Source organism: Tyto alba, unplaced genomic scaffold, assembly GCF_018691265.1.
Source record: "Tyto alba isolate M040663 unplaced genomic scaffold, T.alba_DEE_v4.0 Super-Scaffold_7, whole genome shotgun sequence".
NCBI lineage: Eukaryota > Metazoa > Chordata > Aves > Strigiformes > Tytonidae > Tyto > Tyto alba.
Genome location: NW_024881328.1, coordinates 43,816,881 through 43,835,633, shown reverse-complemented (window position 1 = coordinate 43,835,633; position 18,753 = coordinate 43,816,881). Strand labels below are relative to the sequence as shown.

At 45.5% G+C, this 18,753-nt stretch overlaps 1 protein-coding gene across 4 annotated transcripts in view; it reads right to left on the bottom strand.

The window, feature by feature from the left end:
• The window catches only part of DIP2A (disco interacting protein 2 homolog A), a 130,602-nt gene extending 118,070 nt beyond the window's left edge, over positions 1 to 12,532 (bottom strand). For all 4 annotated transcript variants that reach the window (XR_006164515.1, XM_042783835.1, XM_042783836.1 and 1 more), the window contains exon 1: positions 12,378 to 12,532. Coding sequence is in view for 3 of the 4 variants with exons in the window: in XM_042783835.1 (XP_042639769.1) it covers positions 12,378 to 12,483 (106 nt within the window). In the remaining variant the exon portion in view is untranslated. The remainder of the gene's footprint in view (positions 1 to 12,377) is intronic.
• Positions 12,533 to 18,753: the final 6,221 nt, after the last annotated feature.

The window sequence follows — 18,753 nt, the reverse complement described above, 5'->3', positions numbered from 1 at the left end:
AAGTTTCAAGGTCATGCACAGGTATAACCCAAGGGCAGCTGAATCAAGGCAAAGAGCAAGAATGAGGAGTCCCAAGTACAGCCACTGTTATTCCCACATGTACTACAACCTCAACTAGTTGGTTTGTATAGTTTAAGTTTCTTAGTGATTGTGACTTAGTAAATAATAAGTAGTCGAAAAAATTAGAAAAAGATGCTCAAACCTAAATACTTGCTTTCTTTCAATGCTGTTTCTGGGAAAAAAAAAAAGGGAAAAATCTTTACTGAGCACCTATCTCTGGAAACAGCAAATACTCTCTGCAAATTGAAGTAAATCCCACCAAATACAAATTGTACACCAAGCACTTGAAATTAGAAACTTTCTTAAACAACATGTAATTGTAAACAAACATTCTTCCCCTGTGATCCCAAATGTCTTTTCTTAACCTTGCCTTCCAGTATGCTTTAATGACATGATATGTCTGACATGCTTTCTTTGCAATGACAAACTCCTGCATTTTCTTGCATTTCCTGCAGAGATCTCATATTGTGGGACTTTTACAGAATTCAGGCTTCATAACAGAAAGCAAAATGATCTTGAAAATAAAAAAACACTGTAGCACACTTTTTTACCTCTCAGCTTCTTCTGCCTACTTTATTACAGCATGCAGATTGTTTCTGCTAAAAAAAAGTCAGATCAAAGAGCAAAGGTAAAAACACTACAGTCATCATGGGACACAGTGTGACAGTCAGCTGGAAATCTTTCTTACTTTGTTACCTTGAAATTGTATTTTTTTTTAACTATGGCAGAGGCAACAGTGACCAGCAGAAGCATGCAGTGCAGCGTTGCTCAGATGTGGCACACACCACTACAGCCACGGGATGGACCCACCAGCACGGCCTGAGCAGGGAAGCCTGCTGGGGGTAACGTGGCACTGTGAACTCCCAAAACAGCTGAAAACCTAAAGCCTGGCGAAGAGGGAAACTCACCACTGCTCCCCCTACCACTTCCCGAAATTACACATTCCCACCATGGCCTCTGCATAGCACCTGGTGCTTACCAGCATCTGTGAGCTGAATCTGCTCTGCACAGAAAAACCTGCTTCTCCAGAATCTTTATAGCATTCCCAGGACCTCTTTTCTCAGCCTCACAGTTGTGCTGCCATCCTCCATAGTACATACACCCTTTTTCATTGGCCTCCTCCCACCTATGTGCCTTGTTGCAACAGGAAAAAACAGAACCAAAACCCCCAGCCTTCCTCGCCTCCAAAAAAGCTGGAGTACTGGGACTGCCCAGTCAAAACCTCTTTATGGCAGGAGGGAGCTGAAGGGCCCCTAGTTATATTCAAACTACCTACCATTACACATTTTCAGTTCTCCACATGCAAATAGCTTTTTCAAACCCCATCTGATAAAATACTAGGTGGTTTGTATTTTCCCTGTATCTAATGAATTGCAGATCTGTGAGACACTAACGTATTGATCTTACACCATGATTTATGGGAGTTTTTATATTTCAAGTTCTAGAAGGCCAAAACGCTGCTATAACCAGTAATGCCAACGTTTCCTTCCAGGCTGGATCCAGGACAGCTCTGAAGGAAAGGCAGTACGGATACAGGCAGACACTGAAAAAATTTATTTTGGGTATTGTGGGAATACAACAGAAGATTGGTGAGGAAGATTTGAAACACACTCAAGTGACTTGCAGCTAGGGTGTCAAAAAATACACATACCATACTAATGGTTGTTTAGCTTTGTGTGCTTGACAGGTAGAAAGTCTGTGTTTAGATAACATAGGACTCTGACAGACAGAACATCCCTGAGATTCCTGCCCTGCTGTGGGAAAGATCAAAGCACAGTGGAAAAGTAGGCCTGCAAAAATCCCTGATATAAAGGTGAAAGCAGCAGGTTTGAGATCTTTTCTTTATTCTCCTCTCTCTGGCTAGCAAGTACTGAGCTCCGCAGCACCTCCATCCCTGCTTGTGTACCTCTGCCTGGGTGCTGCTGCAGAGATCCGCCAGGTCATGAGGTAATAAGAATAAATTTACTCTTGGCATTTCATCCATGCTTTTGGGGTTGTTCCTGCATCCTGCCTGTGTCAGCTCACACAGACAAGGATTCATGTTGCAGCTAAGCTGAAGTACTGGTACCCTTCTTCATCCTTCTTCCCTCAACCCAATCCAGCTGAGTCCATCTGGCTATAACACTAACCCAATTCAACTCACTAGAATGCTTTAAAATATATATATATATATATATTTGTCTTTTAAAATATATATATATATGTTTGTCTCATGTTAACTTGCTGTATCAGACGTGCACCAGATGTAGCTCAAGATAAAAGCTTGGGATGAGAATTCCCCTTCTAGGCAATGCTGCTTCTCTGGTTCAGCTGCCTGGTGAAACAGCACCCTACCCAGAGCCTGGGGACAGATGGAAGCCCCTTCCAGCTCCCTTCACAAAAGCAGCCAGAAAGCAGAGAAGGCAAGCACATGATCCCCACTAAAAGATTAAACTCTCTTGAGCACAAGATGAGAAATGGAAAGAATGAGTTCCCACATCAGCAGTGGAGTGCCCCCAAACTTCATCAGAAAACCACTACACCAAGGAGAACAGTGCAGGAAGTGAAGTGGCAAAATCCCAGTTTTATTTTATTTTCCAGTAGGAAGGAAAAATCTAGCTGAACTGATATGGCCCATATATACATATGCACGTGCACACCCTTCAAACTTCAGCAGCAGCCTCTTAAGTGTAATCAGCAGTTTCTGCAGTAGGGTGGAATATTCTTTTAAGGATAAATAAGAAAATGTTACCCTCATAACCTTCTCCTGAAGGAGCTGTTTACTTTGAAAGGCACTCTAAGGGGGAAAAAAAAAAAAAAAAAAAAAAAAAAAGATAACCAGAAATGAAAGAAATGAGAAAACTGGGGAAAAAAGAAAAAAAAACAAACGCCTCCAAAATTTGAGCCATGATGAATTATAATAGAAATCAGAACAAAAGATGATTTGCATCTATCTTCATAATATTATAACATCAGCTGCTAGTATATTTTCAGGGTCCATAAATAGCAAATACCAGAAGAGGTAGAATTTTGTCAGATCTTTCTTGGTGGCATCCAAGAGAAACATTGAACATGAAGTTCCGGCTAGTGAAGGGATGAGGCCCAACTATATTCACCAGCTAGAAGAGGTCTATCCAGATTCTTAAAAGGGACATATACAGAGACAAAATAGAAATGTCTTGACCTTTAAAAGGTAATCTTTCATGTCGTTAGGAGCTGCTTCTCTCTTCACTGACATGTCAGTAAGCTTATCATAGACACCCACTACAAGACACAAGCTTCAACACAGGAAAACACCTCCAAAAAAACCCAGAGGTTTAAAAGAAAACACTTTATTAGAAAGGAGTAGTAAATAAAATGCACTTGTTATGAGGCAAGCCGAAGAGTACTGCATTTTTCAACAAGACTTCAGGGGATGACCTGTCTTTGTGTCCTGTTGAGCACTGCTGGGGAAACAACAGTTGAGAAAGAACAGAGGTGGTAATAAAATAGTAAGAGGAAGATAGAAGGATACAATCATGATTTGGAGGCTTTAATGATTCAGGCACACATTTCAACTTGGTCCCCTGAATTACGTATTGTAAAACTGCCTTCTTCAACCTCAGCACAGGAAAACCATACACCCACATCTTACTGCAGATCTTCAAATTTGGGTCTGCAATCATCACTTCAAGAAAACTCAGGAGAACGCAACAAGTTTATGCTTCCTTGAAAGCTACAATCCTTGCTCCAAGAAACTGTCAAATACTCTGACACTTATTCCAAGGTAAATACACAGGTTCTTTATAACCAAATGACTGTCATGTAATCAGAGACTGAAATATTTGGCCTCTGTATTTGCATAGTAGAAAGATCTTTCATCCAGTAACAGAATTGCGTGATGCCACTGTAACTCAGTGGTATGAAACACTGTCAAGCTGGCATCTTGGACATCTTGAATCTCTGCGTCATACTGTTCTTCAGTCCAAAAAATGCCCACAGCCCTTCATCAATGCAATCGCATTTCAGAAGAATAGTTTATTCCTTTAAAAAACAGACAAACAAAAAAACCACAACCCAACAGCATTTTAGCCAGCAAATGGAAAAAAAAAAAAAGTTTCACTTTATGTTCTCAAGACTGGCAGAGCTTGATTTAGGTTTGGAGGGAAGGATAAGAAGGTAGAACACAAGACAGTGTTCAACATTAATTTTATAAAGGTCTATTTACTTCATAAATACGTGCATTTATGAATTTAAAGGAAGCTTACAATTTTGCATGAGAACACCTGGAAGAAATGTATTTCCTTTAATTCTCTTTAAATACAGGTTGCTATCGTACTCCTGTTCCTCACCAGGACTTAACCCCCCTTGCCAAAGCAACATATGAAAAAGTATCAAGGGCTAAAGACCAGCCCACAGAACAGAACAGCCACAGAACAGCCCACACTGAAAGGAATGTCTCAAGTTCAACCTAGTTCAAACCCTGCTCCTTCGGGGTCAGCTAAAGCAGACTACCCAGGATCACATCTGAAGAAATCCTAAAGGAATTTCTAACAATGTTACTCCTGTCTTATCTAGGTAAAACCTGGCATTTTACAGTTATTATTGCTGCCATTCAGACCAGCAATGAATTAGGGTATATCCCAGGAATATAGTGAGCTGCCACTTAAGTCTTCAACCTCAATCTCCAACTACAGTCAACCATTCAATGTAGAACTGGTTCTGAAAAAGAGTATTTTACATTCTTCTACTCAAATGCAAGGAAGAGAATAATTAAACACTGATTAACTACAGCCGAAATCCAAAAGACCTCCAACTACCTAACTGGTCAAGTCTGAAATTCTGCTTTGATTGGAAAGAAAGTTGATGACCTAGTACTCCCAGTTCTCCTCGTTGTGCATTTTCTATTTCCTCAAACTGATAAAAATAACACCACAATAGATTTATTCTTTTTTTTAGAAGACTTTAAATGCATCGCCATTGCTTCTAAGTTGGAAGCCACAGACGAAAAAATAAGACTTTATGTCCTTACATCTTCTGCAGATTCTCACTGCTCACAGAACTGTCTTTCATTAGAAGCAGCTAAAGAGAAATGTATAAGGATGCTCTCAGCTAAGACAAGACACCTTACTCATCCTTCCATGCTCCAGAAGGTAGAAATTTTTAAAAAGGGGGGAAAGGGGCAGAATAACACTGATGCAAAACTAATGGAAGAGTGAGAATCAGAGTAAAAGGGAAGGTGCATTACACATAAAAACCATGGTCAATATTATTATTTCACCACCATGACAGAAATTTCCAGTATGGATGCTAATCTTCAAGGCTAACCCAACAAGAGCCCCTAAAACAACATCTCATTACCTTTCAAAATAGAATGGAAAAAAAAAAAAAAAAAAAAGTTTTTCTCTCACAATGTAGAAGGGTACCTAGAACTTTGACCTCTTCACACCATGTATGTTAATTGCCATCTCTCTCTCAAACCCCTAGTTTATGAATTAATTCTACTGAGGACATAGCAAGGTTTGGATAATGAAGTCAACAATAGTGCATTCCCATGGGTGAATAAGAAGTGACAGTTTGCTCCCTTTTTGAGGAACAAGCTTTTCATTTGGAAAAAAAAAAAAAAAAAAAGGTGGGGTCTAAAAAAAGCAGTAAAAAGGTATAAAACTGTTCTTCACTGTAGTAATCCAACAAGCATAGCTACAAGAATCTCAGTTGTCACCATTACAATCATACTAATGTAATGGGATAACTCTGAAACATATGGTCCCAATTACAACATCTAGCTCAGTTTAGAAAAATACCTCCTGCACATTGTAGACGGGACAGCTCAACCTCAACAGCCACTGTCAGCAACAGACCCAGCTGCACCTTCACAGACCAGCACAAGCTTTACAGCATCATGTGGCTGATGCACACAATGGAGGAGGATGCAAATGTTTAGGAAAACCAGCTGCTGTCATCTCAGTGCCAGTAGCTTGGCTCAACAGAAGGGCTCCTACCTAGCCCTGTAGCATTGCCTCTCTCCTCCACTTCTTTCTTCTCCCACTCCACCAGCAAACTAGTTCACAGTTAGGGCAAAATTCAGTGCTTGAACAGTCTTTAAAACATGCTGTGATTGAAAGGAGCACAATGAATTGAAGCATCTCACAGACCAATGTCTACCTACCAGCCAGCTAGATGGACTGTCTTTATCTCAACAGACATGTGGCCTTCAAATGAACTTCAGTCCTATCTTGAAGCAAAGTTGGAAGATTCTGAACCCACTTTTGGAAAGAAAACACCATGCTTGACCATACCAAGTATGCTATTTCCTTTTAACAGCTTAACAGCAACAGTATCAGCAACTCCATCCAGCAGTAACAACTTCTGCCTGTGAAGCCACCAGCGTTTCACAGCAGGCAAGAAATCTGCTTGGACATTAAAAAAAAAAAAAAAAAAAAAAAGTTTAAGGCCTGCCATCACATTCACTGTGTTCATTTCAAATACCAGCAAATGCAATCCTCCACCTGTTACAGGCTATGAAAAACCCCTCTTTTCCTCAAACTAACTGAATCTCTCCCCAGTAATAATCCTACAACACATGCATTGAACAACGTAAACCTAAGAATGACACAAGTTGAGAATGTGCTTATACACCCACCAATGAAGCACTGGATTCTCACAAGGTCAAGCCACTATACTAGAATCTCTGAATATTTTAGAAAGGTAACGCTACATCCTTGTGTAGTTTTACAATCAAAATTTGTCAAAGCAAAGCTAGTTTAAATACAGGCACATTTTGATAAAACAATTCAAATATACAACCCACATAAGGCACATCTGAGTTGGTTAGCACCTGTTAGCTTATATACAATACAGCATTAAAGCACTGAGTATTCATAAAGACTACAGTAGTACCTGACTTCCAGACAGGGCTGGAAGAAAGAGCTAGACTTGTTCCATCAATTGATAGTCACCGACAACTAGCCCTCAAGCCCTCCTTCCAGGATTAAAGACCAAAATTAAAGAATCCCTTGTGTACAGTAACTGTGAAGCTTGAAATGGCAACCACTCCTTGCCACAAGACCATTTCAGAATAAATAAAGAGAAAAATAAATCAGAAACCTGCTTTCCTTCAAGCATTGTGTGACAGTCACAAACCAGACCTAAGGATACGAGCTAGCCTGAAGGACATCAGCCAGTTGCCAAGACTTGCACCAGGTATAATGTGAGAACAAGCTTTGTAGACTTACTCAGTCCCCATAGGCATTTGGCAAGCCCCAAGTACCATCACACAATTAACAGTTTCTGTTGGAGAGCCCCAGAAATTAAGCAACAAAGATGCTGCAGGTCAAGTTTCACAGAGTACCATCCACTTACCAAGCATCTGCCTCCCCAGTTCCAACAGATCTTCTCACTGACAGCCTTGGATTATATTTGTTTCCAAGTATTGAAATGACAGAAGTGGTAAACAACTGCAATTTTCAGATATACTTTTTGAAGACATCCATAACAGAAAACTACCACTGTAAGACCAGAAAAAATTTAACACCCAAATACCATGTTTTATCATAAGAAAAATAGGTTAAAGTGTGTATCCGTTCATGTCCCTGCCTCATCTGATTTCACATACAGTATTCTAATACCACATCAATATGATAGCGTAACAAAAGCAATTAAGTTAAACTTTTCAGCTCTGACAGCTACCTTTTATAAGAAAGGTGTTCTGACCAAAATAAGTATTTCCTTATCAATTTATTTTCATAAAAACCCAACCAGACTGTTAGTATGGGCTAATACTGGCTAGTAGTTATTACAAAAGGTATTTGCTAGAGTATTGCTGGAATATTTGCAGTAACCAAAAATGTCAGACACCAAATGCCTTTACATTTTTTTTAGGAAACCCTTCTTAGTTGACAACTTCTTCCACTCAGCTGTACGCATTACACTACCTGCAGAACTTCAAAACACATAAAAAAAAAAAATAAATCAAAACCAGACAAAGCTTCCTTGTCACATGCACCAATTCCTCCTTTCTTAAATGGGAAATAAGTAATTAGGATCAAAACTAGATGAGAGTTACATTTCTGTCAAGGCAGACGCGAACATCTCACTGGGAACCTGAGCAACCTGCACAGAGAATGCTCCATCTAAACTGGCATGCTTTCCACTAAAACTTAGCCAGGCTCAGAAGAAATTGTGGAGCAATGTGTTAAGAGATGGAAAATGCAACACCCCAAAGAAACACTGAAATCGAGTTATAATTAAGACAGTAAACTACGTGACAATACATTTCTACCTCAGGACTGATTCTGTAGCCTGTCTGATACCATCAAGAGCAGCATTTCCCATCTGGCAATCAGTGGGGTAACAGATTTGAACAAGAAAAAAAATACCTTCAGCCTCTTTACAGTACGTACTCTCTGTTAAGAGTTACAGCTCGGTTCCAAAATAAGACTGGCCTAAAAATTCCTAGGAAATAGAAGTAAACACCAAATCCATGTATTTAAGATTTAAAGCTGATCAGAAATCCATATTAAAAAAAAAAAAAAAATTGTAACATTCACATGCTGGTCATACAGCCACCTGAAAGTCTGTAAACCCACATTTTTCTTTCCGCAGCTTTTATGTAACATTTACTGAATGCAAATCATGTTATGCATCCAATTGGCCCAGTCTCACCAGAACCGCATAGCAACAAGTACCAAAAAAACCTCCAAGAAACGAAACAAGCTAGTCATATGTTCTTGTAAGACCCTGAACTGCCAGCTGAGAGGACAACCACCACGGATAACTCTAGAAGACAAAGCCAGACAAGCTAACACCAGTGGGATGGTCCCCACTGCTACACAGACATACAATACTGTTTATCTTTGACTACTTCTACTCCTACCAATATTGTCCTTGGATTAGAAGGGGAAAAAGTGAGGCATCTTCCTCCACAGATTACCCAGAAGAATCAAAAAATGGCCCAATGCCACATGCTTTCGGCTTAGGAGAGTAAAAGTGAACAGTGCCTAGCACTCTTCAGAAAGAGCTCTTTAACCACTGAGATTTATTTCTGCCAGAGGAAGGGTTTCATGACCTCTCAAGCTTTTCTCTTACCCAAAACATGAATCCCACTGCATAAACCAGCAAATTATAGCTGTGTGCCATGGAAAAAACTGTAGCAGAAAAACTGGGAAAGCTCTGAAAAGGAAAAGGATAAAAGTGAGGAGCCTTTTGCACAAAAGAACAGTCGATGTTGTTTCAAGGCAGAGCTTTCAAATAAAATGTGGTTTTCATGAATGCACAAATTATAGCAGTAATGTTTGTGTCTAAATGAGACCTACTCTTCAAAATTTTCATACCTTAATGAAAAGCAGTGTACAAGTACATTTAGATACATATATATATAAATATATGATATGCTACCATAAACCAGGTACAGGCTTTTAAAAAGTGCATCAGTAGTTTTCCTACAAAATCTCCACTGTAGATCTTTTACAGAAGATCCTGCCAGGCTGATTAGGGAACTCTGCATCCTTCCACTACATCAGAAAGTTGCAGCATCTTACAGTTTTAAGGTAAGAAAGCTTAGTCTACAGATCAATGAGCTACGGTTCAGCTTAGCTGCCAATCACACTCTCAAAATTGTCCCTATCTCTCAAAAAGATTGTGGCAGATCTCTTTTCACCAAAAGATTTGCTATTTTTCTTCAGCAATAAATAAATTAGTGTTGCTATAACAAAGTGACATAACAGCATTGTTTTAGGGTTTCTTTTCAATCCCAGCTATTATTTTTCTAGTACATGAAGAATAGAAACAATTGTCAATCAAGAGATTAGGATCTTGTAAAAGTGGAAGAATCCAGAACAGAACGCGTGACCAAAATTGTAGCAAGAGCTGGGAGTTCCCTCCCCATCTAAAACCCTTCTAAACTGAACAATTCATTTGGGATTTCAAGTTGTCTTTAGAAAGTAGCAATGTACTCTCATTGGACTCAATGACTGTCTTCATTTTTCTAAATTGCAAACACTTCTCCCAGCTTTCACTATGAAAACCTGGAGCAAAACCAAAGGAAGTTTTTAATCACCTTCCTGATTTATTTATAGGTGAAAATACCGTAATCAAAGAGAAAATACTTAATTCCTGCCCCAGCATAGCATACAAGGCATTTCAATTAACAAAGTACACATAAAAAATAGAAAGGAACTTGCTCTCAAGTTTCTTCTTTTCTTTTCCTCCCTTCCTCTCAGATTATGGCAACATCCTCCCAAATACAGCCTTCCCTAATTTACAGCATATCCAGCATAAGAAATCCCCCATGAAATCTCCTTGCAGTCTGCCTGTTCTCACACACACACAAGCCTTTGTTAAGGCAGAGGTCAGCTACAACATCCATACAGAAAGTGCAGAAGAACACTGTACATCCAGTAAAAAGGCTGCTGAAAACTTGTGGAATCTGTTGTCAGCAGTGGCCTTCCACTATGAAATGGATTCTGCTCAAATAAAGAGGGAAATAACTGACAATCTCTATAGGTATCAATTTACTTCCACTTTACATAGGTTAAAATGCAAGTATCTAATCCTAGATCACTATTCCTTCATCTCCAAGTAATCAAGTTCAAAATATTAATGATGGAGGAATCCATTAAAAGGCAGTATATCAAACACCAGGTGATCGCAGAACACAAGCCCGTAACGTATTACCAGATGTTGAAGAACTGTCTGCAAATACTTTCATGTCATTCAGGCAAGGCAGAAATTAAGTCAAGAACTTTGAACTAACATTATCACTTCATCCAGTCAATTAATCCATACGCGCTATACAGCAACACAAATTTCAGTATCAGACGCACTGCACTAAATTCACAATCACTTTAGGCGTTTCACAGATTTAACATAGTGCAGATCCATATATAAAAAAAGATTCCGGTGGTTAAACAAACACACAGTCAGGACCTAAACAAAAAGAGGAGCCGACCCCAGGATATCCTGGCCGAGCAGCAAGCGCCAGCAGGCACACACGCACACAGGAGCCACCGTCCCAAGCGTGGCCGCAGTGCGAGAGCATGCGGGTGCCAGCTGCACACTGCCACAGCTCACGCGAACTCCTCTTGCACAAGCAACCCTACGTGCCAGCTACTGCTTCCTACTGCTCCGGCAGACATGCAGCAACAGGTTAAACTTGGACAACGAAGTTACTAATCCTATAGTCTTCCCCTGCCTCTGCACCAAAGGTTCCACACTGGAGGCAAGGCCAGCTGATCTGTGAATCATTTCCTAAACCACCACATGAGTCAGCCAGCATATTAAGGTGAAATAATGCCAGTTTTGCTCACCTGGTCATACTGATCTGAAAACTGCAACACCTGAGGAGCAGACTGAATACTCATACTCCAGGACAGTGGCATCAACAGCTTTTTAGCAATTCCATTCCAAGGTGCAGCCTGACAACATCGCTAGGGAAAACAGAATGACTAACTGCTCCCAGAAAATGCTGCCTCCGTCTCCTCTGCCCCTTGCATGCTCTCCCACACCAAGTGCCTACACCTGCCTGTCTGCAGGGTGGGCCACGCCAGGAAACCAAGATGCAAAAACCCCCCACCACAGTCCTACCAAGAACACAAGTGTAATTCCCATGGGGGTCACAGAAGGAGTGTTACCACCAAACACAAACCTGGAGGTGGAAAGAAAGGAAACACACCTTTTTGGGGCAGCAAATCAATAGGTGGGCTTAAGTATATTGCCAAAGTCAACCTTAGCCTGGCACCACATCTTTGCCCTTCTGACCAAGGGCTCATTAACTAGAAAAGCGGAGGGAACGTCACCACACTCCTGCCTGAAAACCTGATATACAGGAAAGTGTGAAAACATTAGGGATTATAAAGAGATCTGAGCAAGAGGATATTAACTATGTTTAAGAATAGATTTTTTTTTTTTTAAATAGTATTTTCAGAGTATCCAGCTGCAGAGTAACCGAGCATTTCGCTGCCAGCTCCGACTGAACGGAAAAACACCTCGTGGCCATTTCAAAACGGCCTCTGCAGGGGTCTGTACCACCGCTCCCACCCGGGCGCCGGCGGCAGGGGCCGGGCGGCCGTGGCCACCTCTCCCGGCGCGGCCCCTTCGCCGCCGGGTCCCGGGGAGAAGGGCGCAGGCCCCTCACAGCCTCGAGCGCGGCTCCCCGTTGCACATCCCCCCCCCCATCCAACCCGGCTCCCCTCCGGGGACCGGCGGCGGGAGGGGAGCCCCAGGCTACGAGGCTCTCACCGCCCCCCCCCGGGCGCCTCAGGGGGGCCCGGCCTAACACCCCCCCCCCCCCCCCGCCGCCCCGGGGCGGAGCAGCGGCAGCGCCCCGCAGGCTTTCCCGCCGCGTCCCGGGCCGCCCTCACCCTCCGACAGCTCCAGCTCCAGCTCCGCCAGGCTCTCGCGCACCTCAGGCGGCAGCGGCACCGCCTCCAGGGAGCAGCCGCCGCCGCCGCCGCGCTCCGCCGCCATGGCGCGGCTGAAGGAGCGAGCGGGCCCCGCCGCAACCGCCGCCCAGCGCTGCCGCTGCCGCGGGTGGGGGCCGGGGCCGGGGCCGGGGCCGGGGCCGGGGCCGGGGGCGGGAGGAGGCGGCGGCCCCGGGACGGGCCGGGGCGGGGGAGGCGCCGCGCGCAGCCTCTGCCGCAGCCAGGGACGCGTGCCTCGCGCGAGGGGCGGGGCGGGGCGCTCCCAGGCCGCCTCGCGCGAGCCGCCCCAAGGCGCAAGGAGCCCCCTGGCGGCGGGGAAGCCACTGCCGGCGGCACCGGCAGCGCCAGGGAAGCGCCCGCCCCCCGCCCCGCCCCCCGCCCCGCCCCCTCGGCCCAGGCCACGCCCGCGGCGGGAGCGGCGCGGCCGGCGCGGCCCCGGGGCTGGCGGGCGGGAGACGCGGGAGCCCCCGGCCCCCCCACCGCTTCGGGAGGGTCTCAGCGCCACCCGCCCTCTCCCTCAGCCACCTGCTGGCCTCCCCCTTCCCTTCTCTTCCCACTCCCTTCCGTTGTCCTTCCCCTTCCCTTCCTCTTCCCTCCCCCTTTCCTTCTTTTCCCCTTCTCTTCCCCTTCCCTTCCTTTTCCCTCCTTTCCTTCTCTTCCCCTTCCCTTCCCTTCCTTTTCCCTCCCCCTCTCCTCTTCCCCTTCCATTTCCCTCTCCCTTCCCCTCCCTTCTCTTCCTTTCCCCTTCTCTTCTCCTTCCCCTTCCCTTCCCAAGTGTCTCCCTGCTGTGTCCCCTTCTGAAAACACCCAAACCGTACTTTCTCTCTCTCCCTCCCCACTTCTTCCTCCCAGCAGAACACAGGGAGCATGACAGAGCCCGAGGCCGCGGGGCCCATCCTGCTCACAGCATTTCCCAGGAGGGAGCACAGGGGTTTTCATGGAGCAGAATTACACTGTGAGTACCTGGAAAGAGGAGAGCCTGGATGTAAAGTGCAGCTTGGGCCTGCATAAAGTTAAAAAGAAAAAAAAAAAAATTTCTAAACACAACCATCTTTGAAGGTCACAAAGGTCATGGTAGGAGCTGGCAGGAAATGTTTGGTTTGGAGCCTGTATTGATGCAGTGGCTCATCCCAGTTTACCCACAGGTTCCAGGGTGAACGTGTGGCAGGATACCAAGGTGTGATGTTCCTCTGGCATTCCTGCAGCCCCCCAGAGACTTGTGCAAAGGGAAATCCAGGACCTTGCTAGTGGTCCTGACCACAAGGGCTGCTCTGCCACTGGCTAACTTTCCTGGAGCCAGAAAGTAGGGAAGAAATCTGGGGAGAAGTTTTCTACTAGCAACTACTTCTGACTGGAGTACAGCTCTCCCTCTCAGGGTGACCAAGTTTGTGTTGGTATCACATGAGGGGGCAGTGGCAATGCAGCCCACCTAGGCCTCCTGCATCAGTGTCTTCTCTGCAGCTTCACCTCCTAGAACACGGCTGGGGCACCGCATCCTGCACCCGAGCTGGCAGGAAAACGACAGAGGCTGAAGGGTTTGTTTATTCTGAAAACAGGACACCTCGCTGCTATGGAAGTCATCATGAGAACGCTGTTCTCCTCACGCACATACATGACAGGTATTAAAAAAAAAAAAAAAAAATCACCGAGGTTTCACGCAGGTTATCACGGGTCTGTGTCACAGAGCAGCCCAGCACCCACAGCACAGCACACCCTTCCAGCAAAGGAGCAGTTTGGGGCAGCAAGAGATAGGATGGCATTCATGTTTGCCAGTACCATGTTTGCATCCTGTGAAACATGGATGGATGGCATGCTGTTGTGTGAGACAAGCAGACATTTGCATTAGCAGATATTCCAGGTCACTGCAGCAGTAGGAGAATCTCTACTCGCACTCCATTCAGGGAAAATTACCAAAAAATTACTTTGAGGGTCAGCTACTTTCTGTTCCTGATACTTGCAGCTGGTCCTTGCTTCTCCTTCCCTTTCCTTCTGTTCCTGCCATCTGGCTTCTTTCCCTACCCAGTCCTGAAACATTTCACCCTCTCGTTTCTCTGCCCACACTGCCAAGGTCAACACCTCACAAGAGAGCGCATCCCGTACAGCAACCCTTCGCAGGGCACAGACACACCACACCAATACTTGGAACGCCACGCTGTTCAAAACTTCACCCCCCCACACCGTGCAGAAACATTTCTGCCACTGTGCTTCCGCTGTCCTTCAGAAAACTGTCCTGTTGGGAGCCAGGGAGCTGATGGGAGCAAAGCCGCAGGCAGCGCGCTGACTGTAGCTCACAGATCCTGAAAGGCTGCCTGGCTGGGTTTCTTCCCTGCAGATTTCTTTTCTGAGGAGGGGGCTGCAGCGTCAGCCGCTGAGCCCCCGTCACCCTGACCGCGTGGCTTCCACGGGTGGTGGTGTGGGAGCATGGCTGGGGAAGCGGCAGCAGCCAGGTCAAGCTACTGATAGCTCTCGTTGCCTAGAGGTGGAGTGCTAACAGCCAGCCTTACTTCATTCACAGTCCTCCTTTCTGGGAAGGATGAAGTAGGCAATGTACAGGAACACTTAAATTATCCACAAAGTGCTAAGGGAAAATAGTGTTTGTTCCTCAGGCTTCTGCGTACAGACTTAAGGGAATACTTGAATCGTTTTCATCCTATCAGTGGCTGACCTAAGAGTGGTGAATCTTTGGGGCATTAAATTATTTACCCTATAGATTAATTTTAAAATGTGCAAACGCAAATCCAAGTTCACTCGAAACAGAACTGATCCTTATGATGTGCCAACGCATGAACACCAGAGCGTGCTGAGACACTAAATACACACACATAAAATTCACCTCTTGTCCTTTAAAAGGTGGTCTGTACTGTCCAACTAAAAGTGCCAGATTTTAAAACTAGTCGTTAATTTAGATTTGCAAGGGCATCACTGGCTCATTATGAGTACAGGCCCTCAGGTCTAACAGCCCTCCTACTTACAAAGTCAGAATGAAAAGTGCAGTTCACATGTGAGTGTGACATTAGATATCATTTAGTGCCAGTTTTGAACTCCGGTCTAGAAATGCCCGTTATTTGTAAGAGAAGATAAGCTCCTGCTATGCTAAAAAAGGACACCAACACCATTCAGGTTGCACAGTTTGACAGAATGCTACATCTAACATTAATGCTCCTAGAATCAGTTTTTTAGGATAAATATGATACAGTCACTGATCCAGCATAAACTTTACTCAGTTCAAGTTGGTTTGGAACTCTGGAGAAGTGAAGTTATTTTTGGCAAGCTTTTATACCGAATCAGGTACTGTTTGCTCATGGCCATCTTAAATTTATGCCTTATCAGGTAATAGGTTCTCCTGTAGCTGCCACAGAGTAACAAACTCTGTACGCGTGCCAAGGGAACCGCGCAGACTGGGTCGCACGCGGGCGCTGGCCCAACCCCTGTGCAGGGCAGCGCACGGATCCGTTCCCAGGGATTGTGGAACCAGAGTCCGAGTCCCCCTTGGGAGCAGCACAGACAAGATCCTCCACTGTACCCTCCATATTCTCTTCCATGCAGATCACCGAGTACCTTTTTACTCAAAAGGACATTTCTTACCTGGTACAACAACGCTGGATGAGAAGCCCAGAGCTAACATCCAAAGCTAGCTTGCTTAGCTTGCTGCGTTGCTGCCTTTTTTTTTTTTTTTTTTTAACATGACCTTCAGCCAGCCAAATAATTCTCAGAAGTTTAAGGAATTAGCATGATGGCACAGCACTGGCTCATGAAGTGTAAGAGCAGGCAGCAGGAAGGGTCTTACCAACATCCAGAAGGCAGTAAGTTACCGGTTTCCTGCAGAAGAGCCGGGATGGCGCCTGTGATATATCCAGCATGGATCCCTCAGGGGCTGGCCCAAAGGGCACCTGCAGCTTCATGCAGCCCCACGCGGCCCCCAGCTCCCACCAGCACAGCTGCCCCTGGAACGGGCAGCCTGGCAAGCAGCAGGGGAACCTGGCAAGAAGTCCCCCAAGGGCTCAGAGCGGATGCGGCGGCAGCACCCACCACCGAAGCTACAGCGCTGCCCCAGGGCGGCTTGCAGCCTCCTGAGCCCCAGCCGCAGTGTCCTGCCCGCTGGCCGTGCTCCAAGTCTGCTGGTGGCTTCGGAGTACAGCCCTGGATGCTGCCACCGCACAACAATAAAAATACACCCACACATCAGGCACATCAAGCCAGGGGCTCCAGTCAGCCCAGGGATGGAAGCACCCGTTGAGGAACCGTGAGGAGCAGGGGCAGCCCAGTACCTCCAGCAGAGATTCTTCCTCCACCCAGGGTTGGTACTAAAGCTCCCCAGCATCTCTTCTACACGGCACAGGGGCTCTTGGCACCGCTCCTTTCCCCCACGGGCAGGCCATCGGCACAAACGGCTCCCCTCCCCTGCCACTCGTACCAGCCTACTTAGCTTCTTGAAGGGCAGGCTCCTCTACCTTTCAATTATATCTATACATAACAATTTTTTTTTTTCAGAGAACTAAATGGTGATCTGCCCAACAGACAAACAAGGGCTTGCCAAGGCCAATATTGGACAAAAGCAGTTAACTAAGTATATCAATCTTGGATGAACGCCAAGACCCAACTGTCAAATATCTTGTTGAGAAAAATATTTTAATAGGCTGTAGTAGAATAATCTGCCTCCAGAAGAGATTTTTCTGATACCCCAAAGTTGAACATCATGTATGTTTCAAAGGTAGAGACTTCACGTTTCTTAAAATACTTCTGGTATTACAATTCTGCCTATACTTTTTCTAAAGAAAAAAAAAAAAAGAGAAGACAATCTTAGGTTATCTCAAGAACCGCTTGGCTTCTGTGAAATATCATGACAACAAATACCACATGGTGTTTGTAATATTTCTGCACTGTGATACGTTATGACTGGAAAGGGGTCATAATGGAATAGGAAACACCACCAAAAGAATGCCACCTCTTTTCTCTGATCAGTAACTTAATACACAGCTCCCCGACATGTACCTACAGCACAAGGGCAGAGCTAGGAGCTGCAGTCAGGAGTTTCACTTACATTTTTGGTAGATATAGCTTAGGAGTCTTGTTTGTTTGTTTTTGCCAAAAATGTATACAGTTAAACAAAAGTTATGAGCCTTCTGAATTAGGAAAATGAAGCTAAAAGGATCCAGACTAAATAGGACACCTCAATACCAGCAGTCCAAGAGTTGTGTTAAAAACTCTTGATTCAGAGGAGAAACAGGTAAAGCTTACAAGTACTATCCCATCTATTTGCCCTTTAAACTGAACTTAATTTCTGCTTTCCTGCATTGACTCTGTTTACTTTCTCATTTATAAACAGCAGCCTAATTCAAATCTACATTGGAAACTTTTTTTTTTAAAGTTCCTAAACACATAAGCATTTCTGTAACACAGATGCTCCAGTTTGCCAGGTGTCAGAAGCAGCTCCTTTTCAGACTGCTCTCTCCAGGTCTCTGCTAAGCCCAGGGAGAGGCAAGGGTGCAGCCAGCTGAGTTCAGCTGTTTCCAAACTGCTTGTAATGGAGCCTTCCAGGAGAAGATCAATGCCCCTCTCTCTCACTACCTCCAGCATGGGTTTGCTCCTCTGTGGACTAGCACCCCTTACCTTTATTCAAATTATCAGCAAATACAACCCAGCACAGCAGTAGCTGCTTGTGACGGGGCAGTGGGAGAAGATACCCGCCCAAGCTGTCACCTGGAGCTGGGTGGAGGGGCCGCAGCTGCAGCGCAGTGAGGGCAGAGATCTGGTACTGTAGGTGTTGTGGTTTGAGCCTGGTCAGCAGCTAAACACCACACAGCCGCTCACCCACCCTCCCCCCACTTGGGAATGGGGAGGGAATCAAAGGGGCAAAGGGAGACTCAGGGGTGGAGATAAAAACAGTTTAATAACAGTAACAGAATGATATGGTGACAGCAGTATCAGCGGGTGATGTACCATACAGCTGCTCACCACCCGCCTGCTCCCGGCCAGGGATCCCCAACCCCAAGGCCCCACGGCCCCACTCCCAGAAGTGGCCCCTCTCCCGGCCCTCTCCCGCCTTTATATAGTGAGCACAATGTCACGTGACATGGACTATCAGCCAATGGGGGCCCAGCCCTCCAGCTGTGCTCCCCCCGCCCCCGCACCCAGGTGAGGGCACTGGGCCCTGGGGAGCCCCGGGGGTCTCAGGGGGCTGCAGCTCCTCCCGCTGCCGGACCCACGGGAGCTCTAGGCCAGCCCCAACAGGGACAGCAGGGAAACACCGTACGTTGAACAGAGGCAATTCCCCCTCAAGCTCTGCTCAGCTGTGGCAGTGGGAGGAAGCAGGTAC